Source organism: Diaporthe citri (genome assembly GCF_014595645.1).
Source record: "Diaporthe citri strain NFHF-8-4 chromosome Unknown scaffold_7, whole genome shotgun sequence".
NCBI lineage: Eukaryota > Fungi > Ascomycota > Sordariomycetes > Diaporthales > Diaporthaceae > Diaporthe > Diaporthe citri.
In genome coordinates, this window is record NW_025064852.1 from 659,344 (window position 1) to 675,968 (window position 16,625).

At 41.6% G+C, this 16,625-nt stretch overlaps 5 protein-coding genes across 5 annotated transcripts; 3 read left to right on the forward strand and 2 right to left on the reverse strand.

Moving 5' to 3' along the window:
* Nucleotides 1-953: 953 nt before the first annotated feature.
* INS49_013400 (uncharacterized protein) lies at nt 954-2,726 on the forward strand (the record flags this gene model as incomplete). The annotated part of the gene is made up of 1 exon (XM_043174099.1): nt 954-2,726. The coding sequence occupies one exon, from the start codon at nt 954-956 to the stop codon at nt 2,724-2,726; it is 1,773 nt and encodes a 590-aa protein (XP_043021044.1).
* Nucleotides 2,727-4,068: 1,342 nt separating this feature from the next.
* Nucleotides 4,069-5,262, forward strand: INS49_013401 (uncharacterized protein; the record flags this gene model as incomplete). The annotated part of the gene is made up of 3 exons (XM_043174100.1): nt 4,069-4,230; nt 4,404-4,581; nt 4,937-5,262. The coding sequence occupies 3 exons, from the start codon at nt 4,069-4,071 to the stop codon at nt 5,260-5,262; spliced, it is 666 nt and encodes a 221-aa protein (XP_043021045.1).
* A 678-nt stretch (nt 5,263-5,940) lies between these two features.
* INS49_013402 (uncharacterized protein) lies at nt 5,941-9,266 on the reverse strand (the record flags this gene model as incomplete). The annotated part of the gene is made up of 4 exons (XM_043174101.1): nt 5,941-5,983; nt 6,042-6,229; nt 6,382-6,824; nt 7,469-9,266. The coding sequence occupies 4 exons, from the start codon at nt 9,264-9,266 to the stop codon at nt 5,941-5,943; spliced, it is 2,472 nt and encodes an 823-aa protein (XP_043021046.1).
* A 416-nt stretch (nt 9,267-9,682) lies between these two features.
* On the reverse strand, nt 9,683-10,056 carry INS49_013403 (uncharacterized protein; the record flags this gene model as incomplete). Its single annotated transcript, XM_043174102.1, has 2 exons — nt 9,683-9,862; nt 9,955-10,056. The coding sequence occupies 2 exons, from the start codon at nt 10,054-10,056 to the stop codon at nt 9,683-9,685; spliced, it is 282 nt and encodes a 93-aa protein (XP_043021047.1).
* Nucleotides 10,057-11,091: 1,035 nt separating this feature from the next.
* On the forward strand, nt 11,092-11,581 carry INS49_013404 (uncharacterized protein; the record flags this gene model as incomplete). Its single annotated transcript, XM_043174103.1, has 3 exons — nt 11,092-11,182; nt 11,234-11,367; nt 11,402-11,581. 3 exons carry the CDS (start codon nt 11,092-11,094, stop codon nt 11,579-11,581), a joined length of 405 nt encoding a protein of 134 aa, XP_043021048.1.
* Nucleotides 11,582-16,625: the final 5,044 nt, after the last annotated feature.

The window sequence follows — 16,625 nt, forward strand, 5'->3', positions numbered from 1 at the left end:
GTCGCGATGACTATATCGACTGGCCTCAAAGGCCTGACACTTGACAACTCGATGATTTAGACATGTACTATGGTCTTGACTTTCAACGTATTGATCTCTTTATATCCTCTGGCAAGAGTGAAATACCTCAGCAAGCCATGGCGTGGTCCCTGCAGTTGGTCAGTTGAACAATTGCGATCTTTAATCACGAATACTAGGGTAACAAGAATGCAACAGGTATTCAGCCGAGTAGTAGGGGCATAGGAAAGTGCGCGACATTTTAGTAATCTCAGTTTAGCTGGTTACAATAATATGTCTGCCTTGACTGGAAACAATAATCACCATCTATACGTAGAAGCACTTTCACCGATGTTAGTTAGATGTGGAAACAAACAATTGTTATTATGGATCAATTAATCGCTCGAATCTATTTTGAACTCAAACAATGTTATTATTACTGCTGGTAATGCAATGTCTGACGGTAGTTGCTGCTTGCTTGGCCTTCTTATTTGAAAGCTTGAACAGCAGTGACTGGAATGGAATAGGGGGTATATTTAACTGCTTCAGTAGAGGTCTGTCGATTGTAGTCTAATATGTACCGCAGTGCCACAGGCACCTCGGACTCATTCTTCGTGCTTGACGTGTGCAGGACAGCCCCACTGCACATCACCACCCACTGTGGTCGGACGAACCACAACGTGGGACTTGCAGCTCAGGATTTGGTTCGCTCTTGGACTTGCATCGTCCCACCGAATCTCAAAGGGTGAGAGTTTGAGGATTTGAGCTCCGCATTTATTCGTTCCTTTCAACTGCGCCCCGGTCGTGGACTGAAAATGTTCCAATCCCCAATTATTCAGGCAGAAACGTAGTCTAGTATTTAGTGCAATGTCTCCTAACAACATCCTCTGTCTTCACTTATATTGTACCATTCTCCCGTTCCTCAACGATTATTTGCGCTTTGGTCACAGTTCACCATGCTCCCCAGCAACCACATACGCATCCTGGATCTCCTGCCCGCCGGCAGCGACGGTTTGAAAGCTCCTATTAAATGCGTCACCCGCATCGTGGCTCTCTCTGACGAACCTGTCTATGAGGCTCTCTCGTATTGGTGGGGCACCGACAGAGGCAGGAGATTTATCACCGTCGGAAACGAACTTACCTCGGTGACCGCGAGTCTTCATGCTGCTTTATTCCGACTTCGGCACCACAGTGAGACAAGGGCACTTTGGATTGACCAGCTTTGCATCAACCAAGAGGACACAGACGAAAAATCATCTCAAGTCCGTCTCATGGGTCATATCTACTCGCACTGCACACGATGTCTCGTCTGGCTCGATGAATTGGAAAGTGGTATCAAGTCAGACGACGCGAAAGGGGCTCTCGAAATTTGTGCATATTTGGCAAACAGAAGCCTTCCGATACCAGCCTGCTTCCAATCTCCGGACGCAATACTGGGAGCTTTGAAGGCTTTGAGCTCAATTGGTCCCCAGAAGCACCCGTGGTGGCATCGCCTCTGGACGGTCCAAGAAACAATTCTTCCGTCCTCCAAAAAGCTCCTCTGGGGTCCGCTGGAGCTTGATTGGGAAGTGCTCGATCGATTGGCCAACACCAAGACGGCTCTAGGGGAACGATGGGCATCCAGTGGTGGGGAGCTTACAGGGGCCGGAAACACGGAGATCGAAATCAACGGGGTAATCGACGAGTACCTGAACGTTCTGGCCACCAACGTTCTATCGGTCAACGGTGCAAACAAGGGCGACGGGCCGGTTTCAACAATCCTCAAATGGCGCCGGCTTCAGTCTACCGACCCGCGGGACAAAGTCTTTGGGCTGCTGGGTCTGCTGCCACCGGACATGCCGATGCCATACACAAAGAAGTGCAATCACAAGACGCCCACTTCTTGGTTATATCGTGCTTTCACCCTTGACGTGATGCTATACACGAAAAGCTTGGAACCCCTCCTCATTGAGCCACGAACTGTTGCTGGGCAGGGTACTGGCAGCTTGCCAGGGTGGGCCATTGACATGCGTTGCCTGCCAATGTTTTCCGTCGATCCCTACTACCGGATTCGAGGCTGTGGCAAAGGCAAATATGATGCCTGTGCTGGGAGAAAGCTGGATACGGCGGCCCTGTTAGAGACAGCCGCAGTGTCGGAATACCACAAGCGAGTCCTAGGCCTCTCTGGTGTGATGGTCGACACAGTTGAGGTAATTGGTGCTGGAATCCTCCTCGGTTCACAAACGCCAGCCCTTGAGAAAATCGCAGCAGTGTTGAGGGGATGGATGGAAATGGCGAGGCGGTTTCAAGAGGGCCTTGATGGTGCTTTGGATGGTGACAAGTTTGAAGAAGCATTTTGCAGGGTCTTGGTAGGCGACTCCATTCGGGATAGCAATCAAGATGTAGAAAGACGACCAACTCAGGAGGATCTGGTGGCGGTGTCTGAGTTTGTCAAAACGGGAGATGGGCTCATTAATGGTCTGCCATTCCGGCCTGAGTATGTGGGCAACCAAACCTTTCTCATCACAAAGGGTGGGATGATGGGTATGGGTCATCGGGAAACAGAGCCTGGTGATGAGATATGGATCTTTGATGGCGGAGCAATGCCGTTCGCGATCAGGCCGAAGAATGGCGCGACGACCACCGATTTTGATTTTGTAGGATGTTGTTATGCCCACAATATCATGAACGGAGAAGGATATACAGATGAGATCATTTCAGCGTCTCGGCGGACAGTCCGTTTGCATTGATATCAGCGGAAAACTGGGGAGATCATTGAGTTTGAAGCATTCTTTCTCTAATTTTGAAGCAACTTTTTTCTAATCCCGAAACGCCGGCTTTACTCATCAAATTGTCTTGCATGATGGATTCTTTCTGGCTGTCCATCTTGTCTTAACTGCACTTCTGACAATGGTGAAGAATACTTTTCGTAATAGTTCTTGCTGAATCTTGCAACCAGCGATGCAGGAATTCAATTTACGGCAGCGACTACATTCGTGAGAATGATTCAAGAGGGGCGGTCCCGGAAAGCTTTGGCGTGAGGAATCAAATTCTCTATCACAATCAGTACATCAACAACAAAGGGGACAATCCAAGTCTTACCGTCGCGATAGGTTTTGCAACCATGCATGCACCAGCGCCGACGAAAAGTCCCCGGAGAAACGGCGGTCTATAGATTGTGCCCAACGCGCCACAAGTCCCGATGGGACTCGCCCGGACAGAATGTTTTACTTTCATATCAGGTTAACTTGATTCTTATCAGAGATGAACTCATGAACATTTATGGGAGTGAAGTCCGTACCATCCATCGCAGCGTGGGAACATGATCATGTCTGAGAATAGATCGAGACTGGCTATCGCATGGCCTTGAGTAACGACCGCGAAAAGACGAGAAGATGATAAATATACATTGTAACAATAAATGCTGTGATGGATAGGTAGGCGCTCCTGGTAACGAAAGCCCAGGCACACGAAGCATCCAGCCGTATCATATCGTGTTGGGAGTCACCCAAAGTTGACAACAAAGAGCCCATGGTTGGCAGTGATGTAGATCAGTTGCTTCTAAGACCTAGATTAATGCTTGAATCATGCGGTGCAGAGATGTTATATAAATCAACACTGGAATTAAGGTTCACTGCTCCATGTTGAGATCCGGAGCGGCTGCCGAGCGGACCCTCATTTGTGGGGTGTCTAGGTATGCATCACGGACGCTCGGCCGCAATGCCCACCAGCAATGCGAGACAAGCCTCAGGGAAGCCATAGACACCATTCGGACCCTATGCTCACTAAGATCAAGAAATGACAGCTAAACCATTCCGTTGGTGGGTGAATTAGCGCCCGAACTCGTGTCAAGGCCCGGGTGCCCTGCGGATCGTGCCCTACGGATCTCGCTTGACTGTCCATTTTGATCCCGGGGGCGAGTCCCGTTACGGGCCTCTAGGCCGGAATGCGGACTCCAGGACCTCCTCCAAGAAGTTCATACAGGAAATCAATGTTAAACGGCGTGATAATTAGTACCATTTTGCTAGTTTGCCTCTTCTTCCGACATCAGTCTACAGCCACAGAATACCCAGAAATGGTTGTGAGTTCACTATGCAGAGCACACTCCTCGCTTCGTGGTACCGCGAGCCTGGCTTCTACCAGTTGGAGAGGCGGGCCATCTTCAGCAAATCATGGATCATGATCTCGCACTCCTGCCAGTTCGATGAGCGAGGAAAGTACGCCCGCTATGAGATGGCCGGCTACCGTTTCTTCGTCATCAGAGACCGTGCCGGGAGCATCAACGCGTTCCTCAATGTGTGTCGGCACAGGGCATTTCCAATAGTCCATCAAGATGCTGGAAAGGCTATGGTCTTGTCGTGTAAATACCACTGTATGACAGTAAAATGCCTTGAAATTTGAAAACCCAGGCTGACCTGATAGGATAGTCGTACAGTATGAACGGAAACTTGGCCAAGGCCCCTCGTTTTGACCAGGTGGAGGGCTTCAAGAAGGAAGACTATAAACTTTACAAGGTTCACACTCACATCGATGACCTCGGATTTCTCTGGGTCAATCTCGACGCTGCTGAGACACCCACTTTCAGTTGGGAGGAGCAGTTCGGTGGTGTGGACAAGCAGCCATGATTGAAGAATTTTGACATGAGCAACTACGAGTACGACCACACTGCACTTGGTCGATGGAAGGAAAATTCAACTGGAAGACCTTGATTGAAAATTACAACGAGGTTTGTGGCTCCGGTCTGATCCTGTGGCTCTGGACCTACTAACCCTCCTTTGCAGTGCCACCATTGCCCTACCGCACATCCCGGCTTGGCGCCTTTCTTTCAGGGAAACAGACAGATGGTATACGGATGCCATAAGCATTTGGGTTGAGCATCTCGGTGGGAAGGGTGAAGAGCGGCCGAGCTCAGTCAGCCCAACCTACATGTTTCCCAATGCATCAGTCACTTTGACGCAAGTCGCGAGATTCTCCAGATTTTCCTGGCTCATGGCCAAGCTAACAAGTGTCCACAGCCCCATCTTCTTCTACACGATGTCCATCGTCCCAACATCTGCAACCACCAGCCTGATGCGATACGAAGTCTATCGATCCAAGACGGCGACCCCAGAGCAGCTGAAGGAAAAGCTCGACTTCATCGCCCAGGTCGAGGGCGAGGATAAGTGTCTCGCCAACGGAGCCCAGGGCAACCTGAACAGCGACACGTACACCACGGGGCCGTTCCACCCGGATGTCGAGGGAAGGAGTCACCTACGTAGTGAATCTTCTGAAGAAGGTTCTGCGTGACCACGTGGATGAGGAAAAGAAGCGTGGTGCGGAATGTTCAGTCGGCTTCTGAGGAGGATGAAGTATTCTGTCGTGGCGTCTGCGGGAACACTGTTCTGAACGGGAACAACGCTCCAGAGGGATTATCGTGGTGATTAATAAATTCTTTTTTGTGTCAATTCAAAATGCCGATTATACTTTGCTGTCGTAGATGTATCATCTTGGAATCTGTTATAAACAACCTTCCCATTGTCGTTGCCTTCCAGCCTGCATGATTAAGTCAGGCGGTCACTGAAAACTGTTGCCTACAAATCGTCTGTGCCATTAACAGTGTGACTGCAACTGAAGTTGCTTGGGTCACTTCGAAAATCTTTAAGATTGACTCGTTTAGTATTTTTTTCCCACGCTTCTGACGATACTATGAGCACTGTTGTTGAGAATCTACCCGCAAGCCATGTGCGATGCACAAAGGGATGATCATCTCCAATGGCAATTAGCATACTGTTCACTTGTATTGCTCCGCAACTGTCAAGGTTTTCCTGCACTATTTATCAGGACCTTGGTCCACAACATCGTCTGCTTTGAGTGTCTTTCAGGTCAGACTGATAATTGACGCCATGCTTCGCCCTCTCTTATGACCCTTAGATCCCCTTTTCACATGCATTAAGCCGCAACAGTGTCTCACCCATGCTGCTCTGCCTACTCTGCGATCTCCTCATCTCCACCATGCCACATGTATTCTCTTGCCTCACAGCTAGCTTTTCTCTGAATGCGCAATTGGCATGTCAAGTGATACTGACTGCGCGCTCTCGAATGTGACTTTGGTCTCTGCTTGGTAAGCTTGCAGTTCTGAGAGCGCATCCTCGCCCGCTTGTTTGACAAGGTTGGCAATCTTCTCCGACCTCGGTAACAGTCGCACTTTGAACGGCAGCGGCCTATTGACTTGAGACACAGTGTACGCATTCGGGCCGAGAGAGGCCTCGTTTCCCTATTGAATGTTTGTCAGCAATGATTTGTGCCGAAAATCCCATCAAAAATGCTCACCTAATCATCCAGCCCCGGCCGGATATGCAAGGCCCATAGCAGAGACACTACAGTATAGCACAAGCTCTGCTGCGCCAGTGCTTCACCGCTGCATACACGCCTCCCCCAACCGGACGTGTTGTGCCCCCTCGTGTTCGGATAAGCTGGGCGCTTGAAGTCATCAAGGAAACGTTCTGGCCGGAACCTTTCGGGTTCAGGATACTCCCACGGGCTCCGTGACATTGCATACAGATTACCGATGATGGCTGTTCCTTTAGGGAAGAGGAAGCCGTTGAAGACGTCATCCTCGATCGGGGCATGGGGAGGGCCGCCGAGGGCAAAGGCGGGTCGCCATCTCAGTGTCTCGTTGACAATTGCCGCCAGGTACGGGAGGCTCCCTTCATCAGGCCAGTCCGGGTAGCGGTCGTGCCCAACGACACGGTCGATCTCCTCCTGGGCCTTGCGCTGGACGTCTGGATTGAGGCACATGGCAAGGACAAATGTCAGCATGGTGCTCATCGTGGTGTCGACTCCAGCGCCGATGAAGTTGCCGGTCAAGACTCGATTTATTTGTCAAGCCTGCCCAGTGGAAGTCTTTTAACAGCCACAACAAGCAGGGATCCCGATAGGAGTCTTTTAACAACCACAACAAGCAGGGAGTAGGAGGATTTTCATACTAGGATAGCGGCTAGGAGTTATATAAATTGGTAGAACGGAGTTTTGATTTACTGCTACTTTTTCTTCACAGCTGGGGACGGATATGCATAGGGGAAGTTGACCATTACATAACATAACCTGTCCCAATTTTTCATTTTCTCAGGTAGATTAATGCAAGCTGGACCGATCTAATGTAGCTGACTAAGTACTCACACTTTCATACGCCACAGCGCCTTGTGTGCCCTCCCTCCTTCCTTATGTTCCCTGTAACATAGCTCAATGCGACGTAAAGTAATCCTGTTTCGAAATGTACGAGATCATGGTCACAACTTGTTGGTACGAAATTGAAGGAATAGCAGACAGTTTAATGCTATGGACCATGACATTGGATGCTATGGACCATGACATTGGATGCTATGATACTAAGTCAGTGCAGGAAATGACCACTCAGGCCTCCCATTCCTCCATTCATCAAACTCTTTCTCCCCGGGCATCTCAGTCCCATCCGCGAGCCTCAGTCTCGGAAACCTCATCCGTCCCCAGTGACGCGCGGGCTCCTTGTCCACCAGCTCCTCATTCACCAAGACCAGGGCGCCAGAGTGCCACCCCGCAGCACTAACCCCCAGCGCGAAATACGCCCCCAGCCCGTCCTTTTCCTCTTCCTGGTCCCACGCCCTGCTCTCCTGCTCGATCCACTCGCTCACCTCGCCCTGGACGTTGCGGTTGCTCTTGAACAGGGCCCTGCGCTCCTCGCTCTCGTCGGGGTCTGTGCGGCCGTGCACCAAGTTGTCGAGCCAGTCCCTCTTCCTGTCATCGAACCACACCTGGCGGCCATAATTGTAGGCATGTGGCAGGACGTGGCCCTGGCGTGCGAAGTTGAACCTGTCATAGCTGACACCCCGGGAGTTTCCTCCCTCGCTGGTACCATCCCCTAGGCCCAGGGCGCCGCAGGCGTTCATCTCGCTGCCGTAGGATGTGATTTTGCCGCTCGAGTGCAGGGCCAGGTAGTGGTAATCGCCGAAGGCAACTTGGATGATGTCTTTGTGCTGCAGGGCTGGTATCCTTTCGAGTCCCTGAACTTCAGCCTGTTCGAGATCGGTGTGCCGGGCTTCCCAGCATGCCTCTAGGTAGCCCTGGTCGGCGGTGATGACTTCGTCGTTGCCGAAGACGGCGAAGCGGCGGAACGAGCCTTGCACGTCAAACGACGACACCTTCTCGGTGCGGAGTTGCCGGAGCTCGAGGACGGCCTCCACGCTGTTGTCGTCGCCAAACCGTCCACAAAAGACTTTGCCGATATCGGTATTGAAAACAATGAAGTGCTCAAGAATAATATAGTTCAGCACGCTCCCAACCTCAGACCCTAGCGCCTTTTCGTATTCCGACTCCCCCGATGCGTCCTTCACGCGCCTGTAGCCGGTCTTGGGTATCTCGCCATGCTCCAAGGCGGGCCCAGTATTCGTCTCGGTGTCTCCACGCAGAGGCTCCCGCTCGGCTGTGTCCCACACCACGATGCCAACACCTTGCAGGTATGCGGAGCTCCTGCTCCAGCCAGCTACAACTTGTTTCACCACGCCGTAGCCGGAGGGCGGCTGGTCCTCACGGGTGGGGGAAACCTCCTTGATGTCCAGGCTTGTGAAAGTGATGTGCACAGCGGGCTGGTTCGCGTCGTTCCACGACCATATCCTGCCGCTGTCCGAGAGGGCTAAGATGTGCGACCGTCCGGCTGAGAAGTGTCGGATGGCGGTGGCGGCCTCGTCATTCTCTGTCTCGGCTGGGAATGTGAGCTTCTGCAGTCGATGTGGCGAACGAAGGACCCTCTGCCCGTCCATGACACCGGCAGTGTGGAGGGTGCCTTTCGAGGTGAGAAGGGTGGTCGACCAGCCCCCACACTGCATGTCGGCAATAACGCCCAGATCTCGCGTATCTTCCATCTCAGTGGGGACTCCAGCGGGAGCCCGGTCCTGGCGCCGTGGCCCACCCGGCAGGCCCGGTAGGCCCGGCCGGACGACGCGGGGAGCCATCAGGCTGTGGGCATCCGCCGCGTAGCTGTGGCCCAGTCTCGTGTGGCCGTTGCTGCCCCAGGTGTACACCCGGGTCTGGGTGAGCAGGCGGCGGTACATCTGCTGCCATCGCGCGCCGTCGTTCTCGACGACGGGCTGGTTGGGCACGCGGAAGGTGCTGCGGGTGGCGGTCCTCCAGTACGAGGGCTCGAGCCGTATTGACGGTTGGTGCAGTGCCTTGCAGGTGCTGCATAGCGCCAAGAAGCTCTTCACATCCAGGTAGGGGAAGATGAGCAGGAGGACGTCGAGAGGGAGGTTGGTGATGGGGGTGGGCTCGTTCTCCATTGCGGGTGTGAGATGTGCTTAGGTTCGTTGTCGTAAGGTGGTGTGTTGATGTCTGTCCTTTGCTGTTCAGCTATTTACCCCTCCAGGCTCTCTTGGTGGTACGTCAGGCTGCTGACGTCATGCTCTGGCATGTGCGTTTCGCTTACAGAGCTGTGTGCCACGGTCAGCGTAAACAAAGGCGGTAGGCCTTGGCGCTAGCTAATGCACAAAAAAGGACCGTTATGTGCAACTTCCAGGCCAAGTTTTACATCTTTTGTGATTCACGAAAACCCGGTCCGTTCAACTGTGCAAGCCCCTGCAGCGGTGATGCGATCCAATGTTTGCTCCGTCTGACCTCGCTTCTGCAAAATCTCGCACCCATAATCATACATTGAGACCAACAAACTGATCGCATCTTCCCGCTTGGTAACTATTCCTCAGTTTTGCTTCCTGTGCAAACCGCCTTGGTCTCCGGTGTCGTGGAGGGCATTGGGCACGGTGCGCTCAACACCCTCGGGCAGCTTCTCCTGGAGCTTCTGGGGGACGGCGGAATCTGCGCCTCCTCCCTTCGCGTGGCTCTGGTCAGTAGAGTGGCCAGTCGCGGTTTTGGTATCACTCTGCGTGATGTTTGTTAGCAATTTGTGCCACATGTCTGCGTCGCAAGGGGATACAGGTACTAGTGACTCATGTGACGAGAAACATGCCATACAGAGTTTGTTCCAGAGACACTGTGGGTGGTGTCCGTGACAGGACTGCTTGTTGTACCCGACATGTTTCCTGTCGGTGCGCTGATCTGAGAAACGCTGTGCATTTTGGGCTATTGTTGTGGAATTGGCGGCTCATGGGATTAGCTGGTGCGACACAAACACTCGTTTGGAAGCCTCCTGTGAAGAACACGGGCCTTCTATAACTTTTTTTGCCTCTTCTATCGTACTGTCTTTGCCCCAAAACCTCCATCAGCCAATTGTAAGCCAATCGGCCCTGTTGTCGAATAATACCACGTTAGCGTCATAGACGAATCCCGCCAACTGCCCGGTGTACCGTCATCTTCCCCTCAGTGACTTTTGGGTGATGTCAGATGTGCACCAAGGATCGACAGCCCAGAAGCTTTTGAGTCCAGTTAGACATTTACTTGATGGCCAACTAAAAACTAGTCACCTCCTTCGAAGCACCGAAGGACAAGGGCGGCGAATTCACGCATGTCCTGTTCTACCTAGGGATGGCCATACATCTCACTTACGCAACCACCAAATAATGGTAATATCTGTGCCAGGCCTGATGCGTTGGACACACAAATTTGTGTTCCGTAAAAGAGGCTGCTGGCAGGGCGGTTTGCGCCTGTAGTGTTGTGTCACATTATCTCTGGCGCTCAATCTTGATAATCAAGGTGGCATTTCTGATTCCCATCCTTGACATCATCTCTCCTCCTTGCTGTCGTTTGCCGTAGCTTGTCTATCAGGGAAAGAAGTTAGTTTTGATCTTTCCTCTTGGTTTGGGGTGAGAATTGTGCTATGTTGTTACATTTGGCTGGCTGCAGTGTGCACCAACTGCTTGCAGGGGGAGCCTTCCTCCTGGACCGTTGGGACGGTGAGCAGCACCTGAGTGGCTGAGATGGACCAACATTCACCTACTCAATATACAGCGGCGGCCTTATTCCCGGCATTAAGCGCCGAAGCTAGCATTTCTATATGTATTACCCGTAACCATTGCCCGTGCGGGGGATTCATTTGCAACCGGCAAAGAAAACGACAGCTAGGACTTCGTGAGCCGCTCGCACCGACCATTCAGATTCTGCGAACTCTGTTACCCGTCGCTCATCGGCGTGGCCTTCTTGATCCCCAGAACAATGAACAACACCAAAGAAACACTGAGCAGCGTGAGGGATGTGATCCCGGATATTGGAGGGAATTTTCAGTTGGACCCTGCAGTCATCGAAAGTACGAAATACCAGCCGAATGAATCCAATTGACGAGACTAATTTACATCAGAACTACCAGAAGGAACTCAGGTCCTCCAGTCTAGCAGCTATGGTACCTCGCTCTGGACACGAACTGCTCGAGTGGCGACTACATTCAACGGGGAGAAGAAGGACTACTTCCTCAAGGTCGGGGAACAATTCATGGTGGGTATATTGCATAGCTAACTGATTCTGGTAGTGCTCTACAGAAGCAGGTCCTTCGATGACGGAGGGTGAATTTCACTCTATCTCTGAAATCTACAAGCTGGTCCCGACACTCACACCGAGGCCTGTGGCTTGGGGTAAATTCAGAAACGTAGCCATTGACACTTACTTCTTCCTCTGCGATTTTGTCGACATGTCCACGAGCTTACTGTAAAATAATAGCGTTGGATGCTTAGTCTATTAGGCTAGCTAACGTCTATTCTACGGGAGGGAAGGCCCCTATTTATAGTTATTATCCTCCATACAATGGCAAACATATGGGGAAAAGGATATCCCGTATTAATAATAGCCTAGATATTTAAAATATTCCAATAGCCCCCCTTAAACTAATTCCCTTTTATTTATTTTATTTTATATATAAGGGATTTAGTTTATAAAAGAGGAATATTTAGTTATATAATAAGAAAACCTTATAAAAGGGGAAAAACTTACTTATTAAATGTTTATATATTTAAGCAAAAAACCTAAAAATTTGCTATTACTTAAACTTAAACTTATAGCTAATAAGATATTATATATTAAATTATGATTTTATATGGGATTTATTAATTATTTTATAATAGCTATAATATATTACAATAGTTTTATATATTAAAGTTATATATTATTTTATTTATATTATATATATTATAAAAATACGTTTTTTATATAAAATTAAACATATATAAATGCAATATAAGTATATTATAATTATGTATATATATAGTATATATATAGGCTATATAAGTAACGCTTATTTTTTTAGGAAAAACCTTTATTATTTTAATTATTTCTTTTAAGGGAAAACCTAAAATTCTGAACTCTAGTTATTAAAGAATAAATACCTTAATTTATTTTATGCATATTATAATATAAATAAATATTTTCTTTATTCTTTAGCTTAATACTTTTATATTATTTTTATATTAAACTATACTTTTCTTTAATTTCTTTATAATATAATTTATTTATTAATTTTATAAGCTAGTCTGCTAAATTTTGCTTAAAATTTATATATTTTAATATTACTTTATTATTTTTTATTACTTCTTTTATATAATAATATGCAATATTTATATATTTAATTTTTTTATAAAATAAGATATTTTTAGCTAATTTCTTAGCTTTATTATTATTTATATATATAATAAGAAGCTTAAGATTAAAGCTAATATTTAAATTATTATTAAAATATTTAAGTAAATTATATAAATATTTAGCTTTTTTTATAGCTTTTCTTAAAGCTATATATTTTACTTTTATAAAGGAAAGTGCTGATATTTTTTATAGTTAAAAGTTTCAACTTATAGGATTTATTTTATTATTATTATTATTATTATTAATATTATATAAGCTAAATATATAATTAAAAATACTTTTTTTTAGTAAATATATCATTACCTTAGTTTAAATTTATATAGCTTATTAATTATAAATCATTTTTAAAGCAATTATATACTTTAAATATATATAAGAATTTATATATATATCCCTATATTTTATTTAATTCTTTTATATGCTTTAATCCTAGGTTTGCTATATATTTAGCTAGCTTATTTATAAAATAAATTAAATCTAGCCTTATTTTTAAGCTAGCATATAATATAAACCCTATTTATTATTAACATAATTCTATAATATTTTTATTAGCTTAGTTAATATATTTTTTTAATTTTTTATTAAGGGTATATAGTATAAATTAAGGGATTATTTCCTTTTTCTTAACCTTTTCTTTTATATTAAATCTTTTTAATATTTTATCCATATATTTATTTTAATTTATAGTTATTTATTTATCTTCTTTATTTATATATATATTGCTTTTAAGGAAATTTATTAAATTTCCTTGAAAATCTAATTTTATATTCTTATATAGTTTATTAATTATTAAATTTATATTATTATTATTAGGTTTTATAATGATAATATTGTTTATATAATATATAAATATAATTTATTTATTAGGGTATATAAATATTTCTTTATTATATAAGTAAATAATAAATCCTAGCTTAGTTAATATATTTTTTAAGTATTTATATTAAAGCATAAGTAATTATTTTAACCTATATAAAGCTTTATTTAATTTTATAACTTTATTTTTATATTTTAGTTTATTATATATATATAGGTAATTTTATATATATTTTAAAATCAATATTAAAGTATAGAAATGCATTTTTAATATTATAACTATATATATAATATCCTTTATTTATTGCTATTATTAATAGCATAATATAAGTTTTAGGGCGGTAAATTATAAAAAAATTCTTTAAATAATCTATATTTAATTTTTAATTATATCTTTAAATAACCTATTTAGATTTAAATTTAGTATTATTCTCATTATTTACTATTTAATTAAGCTTTATAATAATTAAGTTATTTATAAATTTCTTTTTATATATTTATTTCCCTCTTAAAGCCGTATGGCTAAGTAGTAAATTCATTATTATATAGGTATTTTGTTTTTATAAATTATATATTTTATTTAGCATAAATTTAATTCATAAGGGTTTTTCTAGGCTATTTAATATCTTTTTTAAAGAAAAGGGTTTATTAATATTAGCTGCAGTTAAGCAGTATTTTAATATATTTTCTTGGGAATTTAATATAAATATTTAGTTATTTAATAATATATCTTATATAGTATATATATAGTTTTCTGGATTTCCTTAAACTATTATCTTATTTAAAATAAGAGGAGAATTTACTTCCTTATTTTCTTCCCTTTATTCTTATAATTTTAGGAATATATATATTATTATTATTATTATTATTATTATTATTAATATTATTATTAATATTAATATTATTATTATTTATATATTGCCCTTTTAATATTTAAATATTTTAAATTAATATAAGCTTTTTATTATTTATATCTTATACTTAATATATATTTAATTCTGGGATTATATTTAATAATATACCCTTTTTATTTTTAGGTTTTAATTTAGTTTTATAATTATTATTCTGGAAATATATAATAAATTCCCATAATTTTAAGTTATTTATATAGGGCTTCTTTTTATTTATTACCTTATAAGGGTACTTATACCTTAGGCTTTTATAAGGTGTAATATTATATAAATATATAGTATATTTTATTGCTTTTCTTTATAAATATATAGGCAAATTTGCTATATATAAAAGGCTTTTAACTTTATTTATTATAGTTAAATTTAATGTTTTTATTAAGCTATTTAGTTCTTTTATATATAAGGGCGTTATATAATAAATTATTAAATATTTATTTAATAAGATTTTAAATCTTTTATTTATATATTTGCCTTTATTATTAATAAAGAATACTTTTATTTTTTTATTATATTTATTTTTTATTTTAGCTTTATAATTATTAAAAGCTTTTAATGCTTTATCTTTATTTTTAAGCAAAGAAACCTTTAAATATTAAGTTTTTTTATTAAGAAATAATATATAATATTGTTATGGGCTAGCCTTGGGTTGTCTATCGTAAGGTGTCCGAATGGGGTTTATATTTAAAGTGCAAAGGAGAAGGTTTACTTTCTATTTACATTTGCGCTAAAGCTTATTTTTATAGGGCCAAAGCCCATTAATTAATCATAATGAGCAAAGCCTAAACTATAATATATCCTTCTTCTTTAAGTTTTTATAATGGGCCTTAAAGAGTAGCTATATAATAAAAAATAAAAGATATTATAGTTTAATCATAAATTAAATATTGCTCTTTGCCTAGCCATTTAATTATACCTTAGCACCTTTTAATTGCATTAAAGGCTTAGCTTATTATTTATAATTAACACGCCTTAACCCTTATAATTTAATATGCTAGCTAAAGTAAGCTAATAAAAAATAATTATTTAAATATAAGCTAATAGCTAAATTAATAACATTTTTATAATCCTTTAATGCAAGCCTTTTATATAAGCTTTTTTACTTAAAACCTTAAAATTACAGATTTATTATATAATTTATAATTAATTAGCGCTTAATTATAAGCAATTTGCTTTATTAATAAGAATTTTTTAAATTTTAAGTATTTTTATAGGGCTAAATTAGCTAATATATAGCTAGTTTACTTTAAGTTTAGGTTAGCATTAAGTTAGCATTGCTTTTAAGCCCTACCCTATAAAAAAAATTTTACGCCCCCTTAAATAAACTCCTCCCTCTTATTAGCCTTAATTAATAAAAATTATATTCTTATTTTCTTATAATAATTAAGGTAATTGTACTTATAATAGCTAAGTTAGCTATATATAAAATACTTAACTTTATTTATTAAGATTATTATAATATTAATATTTATTACTTTGCCATTTTAAAGTTAAGTATTATCCTTCTTTATTATAGCGCTAAAAACGCTTTTATATTGCTATAAGGCAAAGCAAAAAGCTTTAAATATATTTAGCTATTCCTTATAATTAAGCCAAGCTTTTATTATAAAGATTAAGCTATTAGCTATTAATAATATTTTATATTTATTTAATTAACTTTAAGTCTTTGCTATATAAGCTAATTAATTAAATTAAGTAAAAAATTCTATTATTTCCTCCTTATAACGTTGCTATAACGTAATTAAGCTAAGCTTAGCATATCTTTGCTTAAAAGGATCCCTAAGCATAAAGCAAACCTTCTTTAAGAAGCTTTTTAGCTATCCTTTAAATATTTTTATAAAATTAATATAAAATAAAAATTAATTATAGAAAGTTTTTAGCTAATTAAATATATAAAAGAATTAAGCTCCTTTGGCATTAATTGCCTCCTTATTTACTATAAACTTAGCCCTTATTTTTATTAACTAAATTGCTAAGTATTCTTAAGATAAGAGTTTCTTTAAATAGGGAAGGGCTTAATAAGCTGCTATTATTCTTTTTAAGTTTTACTATATTAAGTTTTATATAGTTATATTATGGGTTTATAATGTAAGAAGACTTTAAATATATATTATAAGTTAGCCTTGGGTTATTTGCTATAAGGTGTTTAAATGGGGTTTATATTTAAAGTATAAAGGAAAAGGTTTACTTTCCATTTGCATTTGCATTAAAGCCTATTCTTATAAGGCTAAAGCCTATTAATTAATTACAATGGGCAAAGCCTAAATCGTAATAAATATTTATATTTATTATATATATGTTTTAAGGAATCGCTTATATCATTATATACTTTTTTAAGTATATTATATACTTAGTTATTTAGGTTAGTTTTATTTATTTTAATTATATGCTTAGCTT